Source organism: Lepisma saccharinum, chromosome 1 (genome assembly GCF_977018435.1).
Source record: "Lepisma saccharinum chromosome 1, izLepSacc3.1, whole genome shotgun sequence".
NCBI classification, from domain to species: domain Eukaryota; kingdom Metazoa; phylum Arthropoda; class Insecta; order Zygentoma; family Lepismatidae; genus Lepisma; species Lepisma saccharinum.
In genome coordinates this window covers 10,653,062-10,673,922 of record NC_139229.1, presented here as the reverse complement: position 1 = coordinate 10,673,922, position 20,861 = coordinate 10,653,062, and the positions used below count along the sequence as shown (strand labels likewise).

The following is a 20,861-nucleotide window of genomic DNA, read 5'->3' as shown; positions in this document are numbered from 1 at the left end:
AGAAGCCTTTTCTCAAATCAAAGATAGGAAGGAAGAAGAAGCCTTTTCCCAGAAATTACGAGAAAAAAGAAGAAGAAGATTTCCTTTCAAGAAGAATATAACCGACGTAAATTTGAAATCAGCATATATATATATTTCAACGTATATACAAGTTTCGCTATATATTTTCTCTGTATTTTGTATAGTTCTGAGAATATAGATCCGCATTTAACTATATCCTCTTGGCTATAAAATGCTTTCTTATTTGGAATTCTCGAATAAAGAACCTATCCCCTGAGATTAAGATATATCTGTAGCCGTGGAAAATAACATTTTTTTAGTACGTACCCCAAGGGCGTAGTACCCGTTGATTTCCGGAACTCTCTCGCTTTACAGTACGTTTGCTAACATGTATGCGACGCTCATTTGTCTCGTCCCGCTCACACATCCAGTGTCTTGTGACTCGAAAATGCCCGATGCAAGTCAAAACAAAATCAACTGATCGCTGATTTGCTGTTTGGAAATGCGACCAATATAAACGAAAATAGCTGGTCGCTGTGGAAATACGCCCAGGACCGGTTTTAATTCTCGAGCAGGCATTCAGGCCGTGTCCCAAAGGTGCAAGACCGTACTTGAAGCGAGCATCCTCCGAGTATGGTCTTGGAGTGCGGTCTTGAAGTCGTGGACTGGAAGTGAAAGTCTTTCGAATTGCACTTCGACTGCAGCGCCAAATATGATCAGTAGATAAAACTGAGTACTAGTTGTTTTCCCCACGTTTTAAACACTTGTTTTTCACCATAGAAATCACGTTGCATTTTCAAATGTTCGTACACATACATTTCCACACATTAGAATCACTTTAACCAACAACTTGCTGACCCATAACGTGTATTTAACCTGTGTTGCTGGCTTTCTACCTCCGCGATTTTAAACAACGAGTGTGGAAATCACGTGACCGAGTCAGCTTCCATCCGCACTGCGAGCTATGCACTTGCGTACTCCTGTTCTTGGCGCTTTCGAACTGTACTAGGTGACGTCACTTCCGCCAAATCCATGCTTTAAGTACGTACTTCGTACCTTTCGGACAGAGCCTGTGCCGTGCTGGCCGTTCATAATGGATTTGCTCCTTAATACCACAAGGTATTTTCATTTTCAGGTGAACCAAGGGGGTAAGGTGAACGAGGGAATCGAGTTGCAGGGTGACGTCGAGGCGCAACAAACCGACGACAGCCCCAGCCACGGAGGAGGACACGACGACCATGACAACATGGAGGTGGGAGAGCTTATGATTCTGCAAGGAATTCACACCATCGAGTACGTACTCAGCTGCATCTCACACACGGCCTCGTATCTTCGGCTCTGGGCGTTGTCCCTTGCACATGCGCGTAAGTACCTAATTGTTTCCACTTCTAAAATTATTGGTTTATGCGCTAAGGAAAGAATGGCGTAAATTATTATTCTCTGCACATAAAATTGATTGATTGTTTGAGTTGCTTTATTTTACTTCGCCTTTTGTGCCACTTTTGGCTAATTTGCGAAGATGAGGATGAGTGATGATAAAATTAAGTTGATGAATGGACACTCACAAACGTCCATGCCCAGGTCAGGATTCGTACCCGGGACCCCTGGCTTCGTAGCGCGATGTGCTAACCACTTCGCCACGGGGGCTCTCTACATATAAAAATGTGTGTTTGTGTGTGTGTACGTAAAAATAATTTGTACGAACTTAAACATGCAAGGTATGTATCCGAATTGTTTATTTTGCGACACTTTCTGACACTTTTCGTTAATCGCATCGATGAAGATGCATGCCTAAACCAGGATTCGAACTTGGGAATTTCTGCCAACAACTGAAGTCTATCTACAACCAAGCCGGCTGGAACATGCAAGGAAATCAGTTTCTTGCCGCCCAATTGAATATCGTCTCGAACCGCGTGATGGACTGAAAAGTATCGGCTGCTATCGGTAAATAAATTCCAATCGATACATAGGGACCAGTATCGGCTCTGCCCAGTTGTTACAGACAGTAAATGTTTATGTTTACATTTTTAACACGGTCTATAGCGCAAACAGCGACGCGGAGGTCTACACTTCAATGGATTGCTCTGTAGCACAGGTTGTAAGGGAAAAATTCAAGCAACAGATAATAGGGCCTCCCCTATGGTGCAGTGGTAACGTCGTAGCCTTGTAATCAAGGGGTCCCGGGTTCGATTCCCGGTGGAGGCACACAGTTGTTCGGATTCCACTTTAAACTGTAGGTCCAGTGAAGTGGACTTAAAACACCAAATCAATCAGTCAAACCAGCAGCAGATAAATAATTTCACTGAAGCATGTATTTTATTAGTTCAAATTATGTGACGTTCAAAATGTAGGACATTTATGATATTTTTCCAATTCCTCCCGGACGGCGGACATGCGGCTAAAATGTAGGCCTAGGACATGTCCGGATGTCTGGTAACCCTAATCACAAGGAAATATTTTCTCACTCCCAGTAAAAAAAAAAAGGCGCCGACCGGTAACAACGTATCTCTCATAGCACCAACCAAAATACGGGTGAAACGTGGTGATGATAAGTGTTCAAAGTGCAAGAAAATTGTCAAAAATGGTATACTATGTGATTCTTGCGACAAATGGCTTCATTTTAAATGTGGGAATTTGTTTAATTAAGATGAGATAGATACCAACTCTGAGTTGTTCTGCCCGCAGTGTGTCGTAAATGAACAGAATTATATTGTGAATAGTGAAGATGATGAAGAACGTGCAACCCTTCTCCATATTGTGTACTTACTGCAAGGCGATAAATGACCATGCAACCTCATGGACGCAAGTGGTAAGGAAAACAAAAAATGTAAGTACCAATGACAAGTTAACATCTTTCATGAATGAAAACAGATACTCTATAGTACAAGACTTATGTACAGTTGACTCAACCCCAAAAAGTGCCACAACAAACAACCCTAAGACAAAGAAGCCAACTAAAAATGCTTCATCGAAGCAAAGTCGAGGAAATCCACCACAAGTACTTATATATGGTGATAGCCATGCAAGAGAGATGGCTGAAAAGGTGAAACATAATATTAGAGAAGTTTATGTTAGTGGTCTTGTCAAGCCGGGCGCTAAAATTCAAGAGGTTTTAAATAATGTAAAAATCGAGGACAAAGAAAACAACAGTGGGGTAGCATGTTCATTTAGGGTGGGAACGCCGAGTCCAAAGGAAGGGTCGGCCATTTTTTGCTTAATAATTTACTTATGGAATTAGTCGCCACAGGTATTGTTTATTTGCCTGAAGTCAGCTGGGTTTTCAATAAAACATCATCTATGCATGTTTTAGCTAGAAAATTAGATGCCTCACTATGCCAAAAATGTTTTGAACTCTGGTGTTTTATACTTTTCGGTATGACGCAAGTCATTAGAAAACCTACCTGAATCAAAAGCGCCTCTGAACAACAGTAGACGTCATTGTTGTGGGCGATCCAACTACTGATTGATTTGGTTTATTTTACTTCGCTTTTCTACCACTTTTGGTTAATCGCGAATATGAATATGAGTGATGATATTTATGAAGTTAATGAAGGGACACTCATAAAGAACACCCGTGCTAACGCCGGGATTCGAACCAGGGACCTCTGTCCTCTTGGCGCGCTGTGCAAAACACTCTGACACGCAGGTGGGTGGATGATCCAACTATCGTACACACTACTGACGTAACAGTGCCGATTAGTACTTCAGACCACTGTTTATTGCATCTTGTAATGGTGATAAAGATTTTAAAATAATTTTGTCCACAGACCATTCGATGTTAAGAGTTTTCAAATGAATGCTAAACATTTCCATTGACACAATATTAAGCAGTTAGATACTAACAAAAAATAATAATAATAAAAAAAGAATAGTTTTGCGGGTTAAGTGGTAGAGCAGCCACAGGCTGAACTTCTACCACGAGGACTTCACCAAATTATTTGACAAAAACTGTGTTGATCTTTTAGTTTTTAATACACATCGCTGTTCGTGCAATAAATTATACAATGCAATGGTCATTAAGAAATGGTATATTTGAGTTTGGTAAAGTTACGTCAGTCAATATTGCGTATTGTAGCATCACATAGCACGAGTGGCACGAGCGCGAAGAACCGGGTAGGAATTCTACCGCTGTCGTCTGCTTAAGAAGGCAGGAAGGGTCACGTGAACCCTAGAACCAATCACGTAGGTCTCTGCTCCGTACGCTGGCGTACGAGAGAGCATTGCGCTGGTGCTTAGAGATCCAAGCTTTCCCTCCAGATAGACAGCAAGGAATATAGAGTTCTTTACGTCGAACCTGCCCGGCGTCCAGGCGGGAAAGGCATTAAAAAAAATGCTGGAACGAGTGTTGTTAGTGGAACGTTGCAAGCGGATCGCGAAAAATAGATATTATAATGCCATGAAGGTCAAACATATATGAAATTAGCAAAGATTTACTTTATATTTACAGCATTTACGTATTTTTGAAATTTGAAATCAGGGAACGCAGGGCATATGGGCGTACTATAACGCTACGCCACTGGAAAACAACTGTGTAGTGCTAATCGCTGGTGCAAATAATGTGGCCTGCAACGAAAGTAAAGATCTGGTAGATGCACTTGAGAACACACTACCCAACCTTAAAAGTAGTAAGGTCATTGTAGAGAATTTACCGACTCGACATGACTTAATACCGGAATCGTGTGTCAATAAAACCATAGAAGTGACAAACAAGAAGATCAAACTCTTGTGCAAATGGTTTCATAATGTTCACAATTTAGATGTAAGCAACTTAGATAGAAATGCTATCACTAGACATGGTATGCACCTAAATGAGCTAGGCAAAGAAAAGGTATCAAACAAAATATGTGAGGTAGTTAAAGAATATTTGATGTGCATTAATAACAAAACAAATCATATTATGTTGAAGTGGAACACTACAGAGGGAAACCCATAACTCCACCTGGCCACTTAAGAAAATTGAGGTGTGATTTAGGTCAGGTGGACCATTCTGTACCTGGTATAAAAAACCCTACTTCACTACATTTTAACGTAATGAATGATATGGTAACTATCATGCACAATACTGTGCAAACAATCACAAATAAAATAGACCAAATTGAGATTTTATTAGATGAGTGTAAACCAGATATTTTTGTAGTAACTGAACATGGACTCAATTCTGACAACTATAGCCTATTCAATATTACTGGATATTTGCTAATTTCCTTGTATACAAGGCCTAACCACAAAAGTGGAGGTACTAGCATCTTCGTAAAAAATGGCATACAAAACAACAAAAGGGTATTAAATATGGATAAATATTGCATAGAAAATGTTCTAGAGGTTAGCGGTCTGCAGTTAAAATTAGTAAGCAATACTGTGAACATAATAGTTGTCTACAGGTCCCCAAGCAGTAACCCAAAATTATATTTAAATAAATTTGAAATTATGCTAGACAATTTAACCAAATCCATGAATGAACTAATTATACTAGGTGATATGAATATTGATCTTCTGAAACGGGAAGTATGTAACAGTCAAACATACCTAGAAATATTAAAATCAAACAAATTAGAATAACAAGTAAACGAACCCACAAGATACCGAAACTACCGAGTCTTTAATTGATCATGTTATTACCAATATTCCCAGAAACTGTGTAACTGTCCAAGATGTTCACACCACTAATCTCCGATCATACTGCTCAACTTGTACATTTAAATGGCAAAAACCTAACGTACATGCCAACAATTTCAATGGAATATAGACAAAAAAACATGGAAAATATAGGATATCTTAAACTACTATTGAGCAATGAAACGTGGGACTGTAACGAGTGCACTCACGGTCCCCGAAATGACGTGTCAATCATACCCCGGCACGGGGCCAAACGTCGTTATGTGTACGGGAAACCGGTCGTGGCACTCACGGTCCAGGTTTTCAAGTTCGGTACTGAGACGGTCGTTTATTGTCATACTATTGCGAGGCGGAGATTAATACCTTGAAATGTTACACTGTTTTGTTTACCTTTGATAAGTAGATTCGAACAATCATAAAACACTAATAGCATAATATCTGATACCTGAAAAAAACGTCAAATAACAACACTGACGAACGGTAAAAAGTGAATATATATTGTAACAAGAAAAAAAAATGCAATCAACAACTGTTTACAAAGCCTCCTCAAACTCTCACAACATTCACTCTATCTCTCTTTCACACACATGAGGTATTTTTACATGCGAAGTATAGATACAAATGATGGATCTCATTAACATATCATTCCTTTTTTTGTTTTAAACCTTTATGTGAATTTAGGGCATTTGTCTGCCAGCTCCTGTGCTCTTTTAAATTAACTAAAGTGCCAGCCCTCGGAAAGCGGTTAACTAAGACAATTGGGTCGGCGTTGTTAAATCTTTCGTTCGAATGAACGTATGCGTCCAGTCGTAAGCACGACATTATACAAGTTTCTCGGACGGGGGTAATACACATAAGCCTCTCTCGTCCAATGAAAACAACTACACAATTACATAGTGATGCAAAAACTTAATTGGCTCCAGCTGCCGGAATACACAAATCAATCGTCGGCGCGAGCTAAAATTACATCAAAAACCACTATGCAACAAATAATACTACTTCATGCGCACGACCTTGTAATAAAAATTACGCTTTCCACAATTAAAAAGGACTCATCAGTCAAGTATTGACAAATTAAATGGCGCGACGGGGCGGTCGGTTACACAAGAAATGGAGCACACTTTGACAATTTACACTAAATACTAAAGAAATGAAATGGAGCTTCTAACGCTGAATGCAGACAATTAAATTAGAACATCTGAACATGAAATAACCCTTCTTTACAACAATACCAAAAATTGTCAGACGCGGGGGGTTAGGTTCGGAGTTTCCTGAGTCACTTTGCAAATAAGTGAGGCTTCGGCGTTAACAGTACGGTGTTGGTACTAACAATGCACGTTTACATGGACATAGACCCTCTGAAGTATACTCTACCAGACTCTGCTACGTTGCGTGGTCATTCATCTCTCCTGGACGCGGGACTTGCACACGGTTCCTTTGTGGCGAAATTATTCTCCGAGGTCGATCGCGACGAAGAATAATTGCGACGATACGGTGTACTTGCACCTCCTTAGTACTTCGGGCGTTCCTCTTGTCACTAGCGTCGGGTGTACGTGGTCACGCGCCGGTCAGGAATCTCTCCAGTGTCGGGCATCAATTGGACGCCGATCTGAATTCATCTCTCTCTGGTGACGGGCTTCGTTTGGGCGTCGTTCTGGAATCGTCCTTCCCTCTCTCTCTCTCTCTGGTAACGAGCTTCGGTTGGAACGTCGAACTGGAAACGTCCTTCGGGCTTTGGTTGGAACGTCGATCTGGAAACGTCCTTCGGGCTTTGGTTGGAACGTCGATCTGGAAGCGTCCTTCGGGCTTTGGGCAGTGTTTGGTTTTGGCGTCGTCCGACTGGCTTCGGCGTCGTTGTAGGCGTCAGGGGAGTCGACGGACTCCCTTCTCTATCTTCATTAGCCCTCCATTATTATGTAGTCCACGCTTGGCAAAAACAAATCACCGCGTAATCTTCACCAAAATAAGGCGCTCACTGGTAACTCTCTATCTGCAATTCGCTCACGGTACGTAAGAAAACGAAGTCCACGGACACAAAAACAATAATCACGCGAGAGTGTAGCGCGGAGATGCTCTCTCTATGAAATCCGGGTAAAAACTGTGTCTGGAATCGGGGTACTCTTGTTTATATGTCCCTTTCGAATTTGTCCGTTGGGAATGACGCTAAGGTGGTTTCGCTTCGGTTTCCCAGGGGATGGAAATGACCTCTGTCCATTGTCTTGAAACGCGGTCGGCAGCGCGTCTTCGATCCTTGCAGGCTTGGGCTCCAGCTGGTTTTCCTGGTCATCCGTGAACATGGGTTCGACCGCCCGCTGACTTGAAGCCCGGTCTCGACGAAAATATTCCTTTCTTTTCTTCGTGTTGGTGCAAATATGTCAACTTCAAAGCGATGACAGCTCGGCTGTCACTCAGAAAAACCCATCTCCCAACTCCCGAGGTCTGGCTGGGATACAAATTTAATCCACAAAATCAAGAACCTCACACTTTTATATTTGAACATAAAATGAATCAATAAACAAAAAATAATTTATATCGAACTGCGTTTCACCTGTCACTAGATACCGTGACATCTCGCCCTCCTTCCGATCAAAAAATTCTGTAGGCGAATAAAAATTTTCACTACTCATAGGCATGAAATTTTGACTACAAATTTTTTAACACCCTGTACAAGAAAAGTCAACCAGTTCGATAACACAAAACACATGATATAAATGATACCACCAATTTACATAATAAATATACATATTGTACACTCTAGGAATGGCGCAGTGTTATTTTATACTTCTAAAATGGCGCGACGTCGCTTAACCATGTTTCGCCATCCCATTCCTCCCTTCGGCGCTGACGGCCTGACGGCCCCGGCTGTGGAGATGTGTTGCTGGGATTCGGCCCGTTCGCGTTTCGCGTCGGGCTCCTTTGAACCCTCGGCGGGCTGCGCCTTGTGTGCCCGTTGTCAGAACGCAGCTCTCCGGTCTACTGTCGGGGTGACGTTGATAATAACCATTGTTCACTCGCCCGTTGGAAAAGTTGCTGTCGTTGCTGTGGTTATAGTGGGCCGGCGAACTGCGAGTCTGACCACCTCGACGTCTCTGTCCCCGATAGTGGCGTCTCTGTCGTGGCGAAGGCGGACCATCTCGAAGCTGACGAACTTCGGCTCCTGGAGCGCGTTGCTGCCCATCGTACATGAAAAACAGCTTTTTGATCTTTCCCTTCACTTGCATAGAGCGTGGAAAGTGCGTCAGGAAGGCTTCCCTAAACGCCGAGTACGAATGAAAGTGTCTTTCATTCTGATCCAGCCTGTTCTGTGCTCGATCTTGCACCCAGCCTTTCAGCACAAGCAATCGCTCTCCATCCGCCAGTCCTAACTCCCGGGCTGTTGCTTCGAATTCCTCGACGGGGGCAGACGGCGATATCCTGTCGTCCCCGGAGAACTTCTTGAAGTTTTTCTCATATTCGGGCGGGAACAAAGCTCTCCCCGCCGACAGTGGTTCAGGCCGTATGTCGTCCTGGCTTGAAGTTTGGGCTTCGAACGGTCGCGGCGATGGAAGATGTAGTCCAGGTTCCACTTCGCTTCCCCCGTTGACAAGCGTAGTCGGTCTTGCGTCACTCGCGCGCCTTGAAGACGAGGGGACCGCAGCTGGCTGCGATGACGTCATGGCTGCCGCCTCTCGCGATGATCCCGGAACGTCGGCTACGTTTAGTCGTTCCAGTTTGTCCTCTATTTCCTTTATTTTTTCGGAATTCCCTTCCGCTAGACTCGCTGCTCGCCGTACCTGTCGCTCGAGGGCATCGTTTCTCCGATTACAGGCTGACTCCAGCTGTGCACATTGTTGGCCGATGTGTTGCAAAGCTCCTTCCTGCTCACTTACGCTCTGCGCCAGTGTTGCCACCTTGGCTTCCTGTTCATCGATGCGATCGTCGGTCCTGGCGATCCTGGATTCGATTCGAGCCTCGGATTCTTGGATCGTCTGAAGGAGCCGTTGCGTCACTTCTTCTCCGGAGGCGCGAACCTTCCCTTGTAGGCGTTCTTCCATCCCTCGCACGTCGGTCTGCATCCCTTGCACCTCAGCCTGCAATCCCTGGATGTTCGTCTGGACCTCGGTCTGCAATCTGGTTTCCAATCCCTGGATGTTGGCTTGCATCTCGGTCTGCATTCCTTGCATGTTGGCTTGCATCCTGGTTTCCATTCCTTGGAGCATCTGGAGAAGCAGCTGGAATTGGTTGGCACCACTGCCACTTCCTACGTCATCTCCTTGTTCCTTGCTGTGGTCGCTGTCTGCACGTGACGATGTACCCCCTTGGGCACTTGGTATCTCCCTTTCCATTTCCAACGGGCCCTTGCACTGGGGACAAACCGGTCCGGATCCCTCGCTGTCGATTTCGAAATCAGAAAATTCCTGTCCGCAAACCTCGCAAACCATCATGACGTCACTCGTGTTCAAACAGTCTATACGGCGATTTCTTAATCTCATGAAGGCCTCTCGCTAAATATCTGCTCGATTTTCTGTCGCACTTTGGAACAGTTACGCAAACTTACGCGAGCTCACACAAAATGTGAATTACAAATCGATACATAAAAAGAAAAAGGAGGTCCGTCGGGAATCCCTTATCCCGCAACTCAGCCTGATGCCATAAATTACGCCAACAACCAAAAATAGTACACAAAAAGTACATAAAAAATGCCCTATGCAGCTGCCCTTGCTGCTTTCGCCGAAAAAAAAAATATCTGCCCTATTGTTACCAATTACGCCCAAAAACGTGTCCTTACATGTGAACCTACGACAAATACATGAAAATAACCCTCGAAATACAAAACGAAAAACACACAAATAACCAGGAACCTAACACAAGAATTTTATGCGTGACGTATACACAATGAAATTTCTACCGCTCTCGAAACCTGGTTTTCCTGGAAAGGAATGACAAAAGTTGCCGTCCCATGTTCGCGGCGCCAAATGTAACGAGTGCACTCGTTACAGGACGACATCTTCAATCTTACTGATACCAATCAAATATGGGACTATTTTGTTAATAACTTTATTTATTACTTAAACTTAGCATGCCCCAAAATAACTAAGAAAGTAACTCCTAGTTCTACTAAAATCCCTCATTAATGATATAATACTTCTCAAAGAAAAAATGAATGATGAATATACTAAGTTCGTAACCCACAAAGATATCAAGTATCAAAATAAATATAAAGAACTAAGGAAATTATACAGATAATCCATTAAGGAACATAATTCAAAGAAAATATTTAATGAAATTGTGAATGCTACTAATAAACAAAAAACAATTTGGAGTATTATAAATAAACGGCGAAAAGCAACCATAAAATATGAGGATAACATAAAAATTATAATTAATGATGAAGAGATAACCGAACCAGAACTAATATGCAACACATTCAACAAATATTTTGCCGATTTGCCTAATACAAATCACAATGTCGATAATGATAATGACACAACTCGGAATCCAACACATAAATATGTTATAAATAGTATACTTATTTCTGAGTTAACAATAAGCGAACTTAATGAAGTCATAAGAGGAATAAAAAATAAGAGGACTTATGGTCCAGATGAATGGTCACATGATTTAGTAAAGACCTGTTCACAATTTTTTGAGAAACCATTGCTTCATGCAGTGAATTCCTCAATCAGAACTGGAATTCTTTCCTAGAATAATGAAAACTAACAAAGTTGTACCTATTCATAAAAAGGAAAATAAAAATAATATTGAGAACTACAGACCTATTTCACTTACTTCTACATTCTCAAAGATTCTTGAAAAAATTATATCTAAAAATATACTCAATTTTTGCAACAAATTCAATGTATTAAATAAATGTCAGCATTGATTTCTCTCAGGTAAATCTATAAATACAGGTCTTGCTCAAATGATTAATTACATATCTGAATCGTTGGAAAATCATGAAATTGTTAATGTAGTATTCCTTGACCTCTCTAAGAAATTTGATAGAGTAAACCATAAAATTCTGTTGGACAAACTCTATAGCTATGGAATAAGAGGGATTCCACATTTATTAATACAAACATATCTACAGGAAAGAATGCAATATACACAAATACGTTTTAATATACGTGGAACACTCACTGATTACACCACTAACACGAGAAGTATTATTAGTGGTGTTCCTCAGGGATCAATTTTAGGACCATTTCTATTTATCTTATACATTAATGACATCCCTGAATATCAAGATACGAGAGTAATTACTTATGCAGATGATACAACAGTTTTGATTAATGACAAAGATATTGCCAATCTTGAAATTAATACTTTTGTAAAAATTAACCAAATAATTCAATATCTAAACCTAAACAAACTAACTATTAACAATAATAAAACTAAATATATGACCTTTAATCCAAGTAAAAACAACAAAAATGTCCCACAAACTACCTTCATTGATAATATAGAAATAGAAGGAGAATATTCTACCAAATTATTGGGTGTTATCATAGACAATGATTTAACATGGGACGAGCAGATTGACAATATATGTAGTAAACTAGCCACAAATCTTTATCTTTTGAAACAGCTAGCACATTAAAACGTAACTGAAATCAATAAAACTATCTATTATGGACTTATTTACCCTCATATTGAATATGGTATTGTAGCATGGGTTAGAGCTTCTCATATTAAAATCTCCAGAATACTAAAACTTCAAAAAAGGGCATTGAGAATTATGTTTAAATTAGGTTGTAGAACTTCCTGTAAAGAAACTTTTAAAGAGCAACAAATAATGACTGTTTTCTCTCTATACATATACAAAGTCATCTTATTTGTTTTAAATACTGGTCTAGTGACCAAAAATTACCAAATACATGACCATAACACTAGAAGCAAAAATGACTACCACCTAAAACAAAACAGACTGCAGTTATCAAAAAACACACCACTGAATTCTGGAATATGGTACTATAATAATCTCCCAAACAATATTAAAATACTCACACCCCAAATTAAACAGACATTAGGTATAAAATACTATTTGCTAAACAAAGCACTCTATAGTCTAACTGAATTTTTGGAAAATCCAGGTCTAGAAATTAACTAATGACACCTATAATTTTTATCATATGTAATTACACCATATTTACTCATTTTATATATATATATATATATATATATATATATATATATATATACTTTATTTTGTACTAGTTGTAACATATATGCCCTCATATATGAAATTCTGTTCAGTAATATCTCCTTTTGCGTATGATAATTTTTATGTAACTTTTAAGGATATATCATATTCTTAACAATCATGTATCTTAAACTATTTGTAGAAAAACTCTCAATAATACACATGCAATTCTTGACGTTTTCCATACCTATGTATTGCAGGTTTACGGAAATAAATTATTATTATTATGTATAGTTCTGTGAAATATTGTTATTCTATTTTGTTGCAGAACTTTCTGAGGTACTTTGGACAATGGTTTTCAACATGGCACTTACCACAAGAGGTCTAGGTTTGGGAGCCATAATGATATATGTCATATTTGCTTGCTGGGCTGTTCTCACTGTGTGTATATTGGTGCTAATGGAAGGATTGTCTGCATTCCTCCACACTCTTCGTCTCCACTGGTAAGTGCATGTGTGCTGGGCATTATTGTTTTTAATTTTATTTTGATTTGCTTCATTTTACTTAGCTTTTTGTGCCACTTTTGGCTAATTTGCGAAGATGGAAATGAGTGATAACATGATGAAATTGATGAATGGACACTCACAAACATCCACGCCCAGGCCGGGATTCGAATCCGGGACCCCTAGCGTCGTAGCGCGATGTGCTAACCACTCCGCCACGGGAACCGGCTGCTGGGCGTTCAGACTCGGCAGTTTTTTTTGTTTTTTTTTAAAAATATTCTGAAACAGAATAAGTCAAACTATCGACCTATCTCTTTGTATGTCTCTGTCTCTCGACTTAACTTCTGGCTAGCATTCTTGTGCGCTAGAGGGAAACGAGCATGTGACGCGGATGCGCACGCACAAGAAGGCTAGATACAGTGTTGCCACAATATGTAGGCACAATTTCCCTTTGCAAGGGCTAAAATTTCCCTTTTTCGCCCATTTTTTCCCTTCATCTAAAGAATTATTATTATTATTATTATTAATAATAATAATAATTAAATATTATCGTTGGCCCATGTTTGTATGTATAAAATGTTTAACTTTTAAATGCTACGACGCCAGTGGTCCCGGGTTCGAATCCCTGCCTGGGCATGGCTGTTTGTGAGTGTCCATTCATAAATTTCATCATATCGTCACTTCGCAATTAGCCAAAGGTGGCAGAAAAGCGAAGTAAAATAAAGTAAATAAATAAACAATAAAATCAATAACTTTTAAATGTTTCTTTCGGAAGATTTACATTCTATTGCTAAACCAAGCTAATTTTTTCGTTTTGAGATGAAAGCTAAAACTATGTTAAAGTTGGCAACTGCAGATTTTCATTAGTAAAAAGCAAAACATACAAACAGAGATTTAATTTAGGGAGGCTAATGGTCCATGTCTTCATCACACCATCAGAATAAAATGAAAAATATTCTACTCAAAATGCTGTTCTAACAGCACAGACAAATTTGTTTGTGGTTGTTCTAGTAAGGCGTAGATAGAAAGAGTTTTAGAGGAAAATCACATTTTTGCCTCCCCATAAACATTTTTAAGTTCGGTTCATGGGTAGGATATACATGTTTTATTAAAATATATATATATACGCGTATATAGTAAATACCTGAGCAAATGTTCCATTCTGGTAAATTTCACATATTAGGTGGAAACTTCTAAAACACAGCAAGTTTTTTTTATTAAAATTTAATCCATTGAATCTGAGAAGTATTGTTGGTCACTTCTTGCCACTCCGCACGGAATTTTTTAACTTGTTTCCGCAGTGTTTTTTCATCTTCCGATAATTCTCCACGACGTTTTCTAATATATTCTGGAGTTGCAGATCGTTTCCTTTGCTTCCCTTGTTGTTCCATCGTCCATGGTCCAAGACGGACACAGCCTTCCACCAAACACTCGCACACGACGAATAACCCAGTGTCCATTGAGGACTGAAGTAAATATAATTTGCGACAAAGAGAACTTTATTGTTTGCACGTGTAGAGGTTGAAGCAAAATTCAGAGAACCGCGGAAAGCTTTACATAAATGATACCCACTCCCAAAGCCGGGACATAAGGGTGAATGGTCAATAGCCTCCGGCCCCAAACGGTAGCCAGATGTGGATCAACCCAAATTCCACCCTTCCTCTCAGAACAAAGTATACGACAAAATAATAAAAAAAAAGTTCTCATTTTCAAAACTGGAATCTCTTATAATGTTTAATATAATTAATGTTGAGTTTGTCTTAAAATTTCCCTGAAAATTCGCCTTTTTTCATCGAATTTCCCTTTTCCCTTTTTACTTAAAATTAGCTCCAAATTTCCCTTCAATAAGGGAAATTTCCCTTCATGTGGCAACACTGGCTAGATATCGTGGGAATCCCTTAACGCACAACGCGCTACCAACCTTTCGTTCTGACATCACCGCGGAATTGTTAGGCTAAATGCCTAAATTATTATGTTAGGCTTACGTTCGCTTAGCATAAATAATGCATTTGCAGTTTATTTATGCTAAGAGAACCAAACCTAACAGACCTGACCTAAAAACGTAGGCATTCCAGTTCCACGTCTGTCGTCAGAACACGCAGTTGATAGATAGCACGTTGTGCGATAAAGGACACCCAGATCTCTTTTGTGCTACAATTGACGCAGATCGCCTTGTAATCAAGGGGTCCCGGGCTCGTTACCCGGTGGAGGAACAAGTTGTTCGGATCCCACTTTAAACTGTAGGTACAGTCCCGATTAGCCTTACTATGCATAAAGTGGACTTAAAACAGCAACTCAAACCAAACCAAACCAATTGACGCAGATCGGAACAAGGCGAACGGCGAGTTCACGCCAATATTTTAATTTTTACTTCCACTTCGGGTTATTTTGGTAGGTAAATCGTGACTACGAGGCAAATTGATGAATTAGATGATGGGACTGATAAAATGATACATTCATGCTGTAAACAGAATATGAATTTATGATCGAGCACCTCTTCTTTCGTGAATTAACATGATTCACAATGTATAAAAATTAAGTATTCTGATACTGGAACTGAACAATTACAATCAAAATTTATTTTAACTATTCATTATTTCAGGGTGGAGTTCGACAGTAAGTTCTACGCAGGAGAAGGCCATGTATTTCAACCATTCTCCTTCAAGACAATGTTGGAAGAAGGGCAGTTTCTTGATGAATGAAGAGAAACAATAATCATATTTCTGTAAAACTTGTTAACTATTGTGATATATGCAGTTAGTTTGTAGTTTACCATTAATGTGGGAAGACAAAGATTTAAGAATAGTTTTATACATGATTTGTGTTAAAGTCTGCCTACTTGAAAAAAATATTAGTTTACTTAGTATATTACATTTTTTTGCCTTTTTAAACAAATAATTCCGTAGCATATTTAATTTATTAAGCTGAATTTGATAACCAGATAAGGGTTACAAAACTTCAAGAAATTAGATGATTGTACTAACGAAGCTGTAAAGGAATGTACCCTAATAAAATGTATACATTGTTGATTTATATGTATGTATGCAAATTTTAGATTAATGAGACTCATTTTGTAGATTTGTCCTTTTCTCTCCTATTATAATGATAATAACTGTAGCGCGACAGCCCTGAAAGGGCCTTGGCCTATCTCCCGACTGCCAGCCTCCCTCCCACAATCCTACCTAGAGGTGGCGAGTTCTTCAACCGGTAATGGGGTGACGTGGGGTCAGCACGTAGAACCCTCAGCCGTTATAGGAGATTTCCCAGACCGGATTACGCTACTCACTCGTAGCTTTCCAATTTCCTGACGATGGTGGGTTGCCACCGGTCCTATACACAGGTCGTAAACCCAGAGACTGAACCAAGGCGGACTCGAACCCATGCCGTCCCGCAGTCGGAGTCCAATGTATAGCACCTTAGACCGCACGGCCACGTAGGAGCACTCTCTCCCATTAGTGATCTTTATATTCCACAACGATGTAGAAGGAAATTGAATTGAGGAAATGCAAGCACTGTTCAGAAATGTATTGTCTAAAACTAATTGAGTTGTAGTTAAAGTTAGTTCACTCAGAAAGTAACTCAGCCACAGTTACTAATTGTGGAAAGTAATTATCTAGTTAAGGGATCCTGGGTTCGATACATGGTGGTGGCTCACCGTAGATCGGATCCAACTTGAATGAAAGTTAAAAACTCCCAGACGTCTCATGTTTAAGACAGTGGAGTGGGAAACGAGAAATTCCACAATGAGCAACAACTTATATACACATTTTGTTTAATATATAGTAAATTTTAAGCCTTCCCATGAAAGAAATCTCAGATTCGACTCAACTCCACAACGAACAAAATGTTTTGAAAACTAATAATGACCAACGTAATATTGAACCCATCATTCATTTACATATACTCACCGAAATGGGCTTGCATCACTTCAAGGATTACGTACACAGACAGAAATCTCCGGAAATAAAGTTTCAGGAAAAACAACCTGGAGACTTGAACCAGCGCGTGTCGTACCCAACGCACGGCGATTCCTCCATGTAGGAAGTGAGCAACTTCCTACAGTTCATTTGTACGTATTTTCAGTTCTCTACTTTTTAGGAGTTTAATGCGTCTTAAAAAATTATGAGTGTGCAATGTACATACAATTGCCTAGGATGGCTACTGTCAAGAGTTGACTGCTCTCGCTCGCTCCAGCTGCAGCCCAAAGACGATGGTCACAGGCTTTTCTGTTGCTCGCTGAGGAACATCGGCGGTCATCCTACAGACAGATGGGTGAGGAGTGGAAGGGGCAGTGAGTGGAGGGAAGGGTGAAAATTGCGAAGATCGGTGAGGGCCGAGGAACCATCAAAAGTTTCCTCAATCAGCGATGCCAACCCCTGCAAAACAGTACTAAACCAAGCAGAGTTTGATCTTTGTTCGTACCTAGTACCTGCTTTTGGCATAATGGTAAAATCTAGCATAATCTGCAAACGCCAGTACCTGGGAGATGGAAATCGAATTCAAAGGAATATGTTTTCAGGAAAAAAAAAAATATATGTCCAAATCTTATTTCTACTGCACCAGCGGACATGTTTTTAAAGAAATGGAGTATCCCGATCCAACGGAAAGCTTTTATACAACCATGTCACATTCCATCCTCTGTCTCTTCTTCATCTTGCCCGATTTAGTTCGTCAGGAGATTTTATAGTAAGATATCGGTAGAAATCTGAGAGTAAACAATTTTCTCAAACCTTGTTGAACCCATGTCGTTTTTTTGCACCATTTTAAACATTTGGGGAAAATTTACACTATTACATAATTGTTAATAATAAGTAACGCAAGTTTAAAACTCTATAAAAGTAGATGCAGATTTATAATTATCCGAAAAGAATAATTAATAATACGTAAATCCTAGTACAATTTAGAAGCATTTAGCATAATTTCGAAATTTAAGCAGCACTTTTTATTATCGTCAATCCATACGACAGACAGGGAAAATCGAAATTCTTGAAAAATCTGAAATGTTGTCAATGTTATTTTTGTCGGTTTTTATAGGTTCAAAAATATTTCATAGTTCAAAGTGAGGAGCAAGGGTTCTTTGCCATCAGTGACGTGCACTGAGGAGTAGCTAGTCTAGCAGAGATAGATCAATCAATCTCACATCTCTAATTATTTTCAAATCACAATATTTATTGTCTTGTTGAAGCCAAAGTTTACATGCAACACTTATTTTTTCACGCGCTTCTTGTCCCTCGCTGAGATCAGCGGGAAGACTGGAAGGGTCTACTCTAGCTGGCATTTCCACCGCCTCACCAGTTTCAGGTAGAAACGGCCGCCAGAAGGGAAAGGGAAGATTTCTGCCTCTACTTCCCTTGTCCCCTCGCCCCCGCTCCAATGGTTGAAAGCCCGTGCTTTCAGGTCCTCCAGTCTATCTCCTATGGGACAGATAGGGGATTGGTTTCCCTTCGATACTCTAAAATGTCTGCAGTACTTATGTTCTCTGTATTTATGCACGTTGTACAGGGTCCGGCAAAGGAGTTAGACGGTTTTGAAATGTGAATAACACACCTAATTTCCAAAGGTACAGAAATTTATTACTACAGATATGCAGGTTATTGTATGTCATTTTAAGTTATTGTATGCTACTTGCCATGGCAATTCTTTATGACTTAAAAATGAAGTCCTTCAAGTGACTTCCATTTACGTGTACGCACATTCGAAGCCTCTCCCAGAAGTTGCGGACGGCACGTTGCAATATTTCACCATCAATGTTTGCAATTTCATCTCTAATTGCAAGCTTCAGGTCGTATAATGTGCGAGGTTTATTCACATACACTTTGGATTTAAGGAATCCTACAGAAAAAATCACAGATTGCAAGGTCTGGTGACCGAGGAGGCCAGGGTATGTCACCAAACCGGGAAATGATATGTCCTGGAAAAAGTTGACGAACAACAGCCATAGAAGATCTAGATGTGTGAGCCGTTGCTCCATCTTTTTGGAACCATATGTCTTGCTGATTTATCCTATGCCTACGCCGAAGCCGACAAAGTTCTGCACCCACCTGAGGATAGTGTTGCGGCTTGGTAACGCCCATGGCGTGCCACATGAAAATGACGTCGACAAAGATGCTGCGTTTTCAGTACAGATTCTCCAGTCTTGAAGAATCCCTTCACAACAAACGCTCGATGTTGCACATTCGAGGGCTTCATGCTTACTGGGCTGACAAACAGTTAAGCAGGCCACCAACTTCTCACCGGATCGCCGATTGTTGATTTGAATTTATTTCAATTGTTCAAACGGATAAAGCGCTGACTCAAGATCTTACGTAGGTCATTTAAAAGGAGAGGAAAAAGGCCTTCGAATGTGTATAAAAGTACCGGTAAATTGAAGGCATCATTTTTTTTACACGAAATGTCGTGGTAAATAAAAATGGCATACAATAACCTGTATTTCTGTAGTAATACATTTCTGTACCTTTGAAAATAAGGTGTATTATTAACATTTCAAAACTGTCTAACTCCTCTGCCGGACCCTGTATAATATGTATCTATAATGTGGGATGTAAACATATAATTTTATTGTTTATGAAATGGGAACGTATTATGTGCAGACAAAAATACTTGGAAATGTTATGGTTTCTTTTATTTTTTTCAAATACGGAAGATATTACAAATATTTACTCACGCTCTCTCTCGTCTTAGTAGTGTTTCTTTTAAATATACTAATCTCTTGGCCTCAAATAAAAAATAAACGGGTTAGCTAAACGGTTATAAATACGGATGTATTTATTTGGTCAAGAGAACGTGCGTTCTTATTGTTGTTTTTGGTTTGGTTTATTTTACTTCGCTTTTCTGCCACATTTAGTTATCGCGGAAATGAGGATGAATGATGATTTGATGAAATTGATGAAGGGACCTAACAATGAACATCCATCTCCAGGCCGGGATTCGAACCCATGATTAGGGTTACCAGATCGCTATAAGGGAAATGTAGGACACAATGTCCCAAAATGTAGGACTTTGTCAAAATGTAGGACACAAAACACTCGCAACAAATAATATACATTTCTAGAACAAGTTAGAAAGTAATTTAAAATTGGCACTTTCAGGTTGTTTTCTTTTAAAAATTTGATTTCTTAATGAATTCTTAAATACAAAATTTCCAAACATGTAATCAAAACTAAACAACACACTTTAACTACGTTTTAACTGGTACTTTTTAGAGGAACCATTTTTTCTCAAACTTTCAGATTTCTCAAAATATATTTCTGAGAAACTGATGAACAGTCAAACTCTTTGAAAATATATTAAAACAGTATCAAAGGTTTTGCAGACTTTAATGAAAAAAATATTTCTCTCATGAGTCCGTTGGGCTCTCTCTCAACATTTGCATCGTGACTCAGCAATTACCGTAACTTGAAATGGTTCAAGAAGTTTCATCAGGGGTAGTTTTTAGTTCAATAACTTTCTTCTCTATACCCCTGCTTTACAATCAAAATATTGAGTAAGAAACACCTTGTTCCATCAGTATAAACCCCAAGGCAAGAAATTTCGCTCATGCACCGAACAGTGACATCATCAGAATCTGCCCCCCCAAAAATATTCATAAATTGCTTCCGTTTTTGTTATAGCAAGACTAT

The 20,861-nt window shown here is 39.7% G+C and overlaps 1 protein-coding gene across 3 annotated transcripts in view; it reads left to right on the top strand.

Moving 5' to 3' along the window:
• Positions 1-16,249, top strand: part of LOC145992689 (V-type proton ATPase 116 kDa subunit a 1-like) — a 62,678-nt gene extending 46,429 nt beyond the window's left edge. For all 3 annotated transcript variants that reach the window (XM_083129080.1, XM_083129072.1, XM_083129088.1), the window contains 3 exons: positions 1,136-1,364; positions 13,068-13,242; positions 15,845-16,249. In XM_083129080.1, coding sequence (XP_082985206.1) covers positions 1,136-1,364; positions 13,068-13,242; positions 15,845-15,944 — 504 coding nt within the window. In that variant the 3' untranslated portion in view covers positions 15,945-16,249. The remainder of the gene's footprint in view (positions 1-1,135; positions 1,365-13,067; positions 13,243-15,844) is intronic.
• The last annotated feature ends 4,612 nt before the right edge of the window (positions 16,250-20,861 follow it).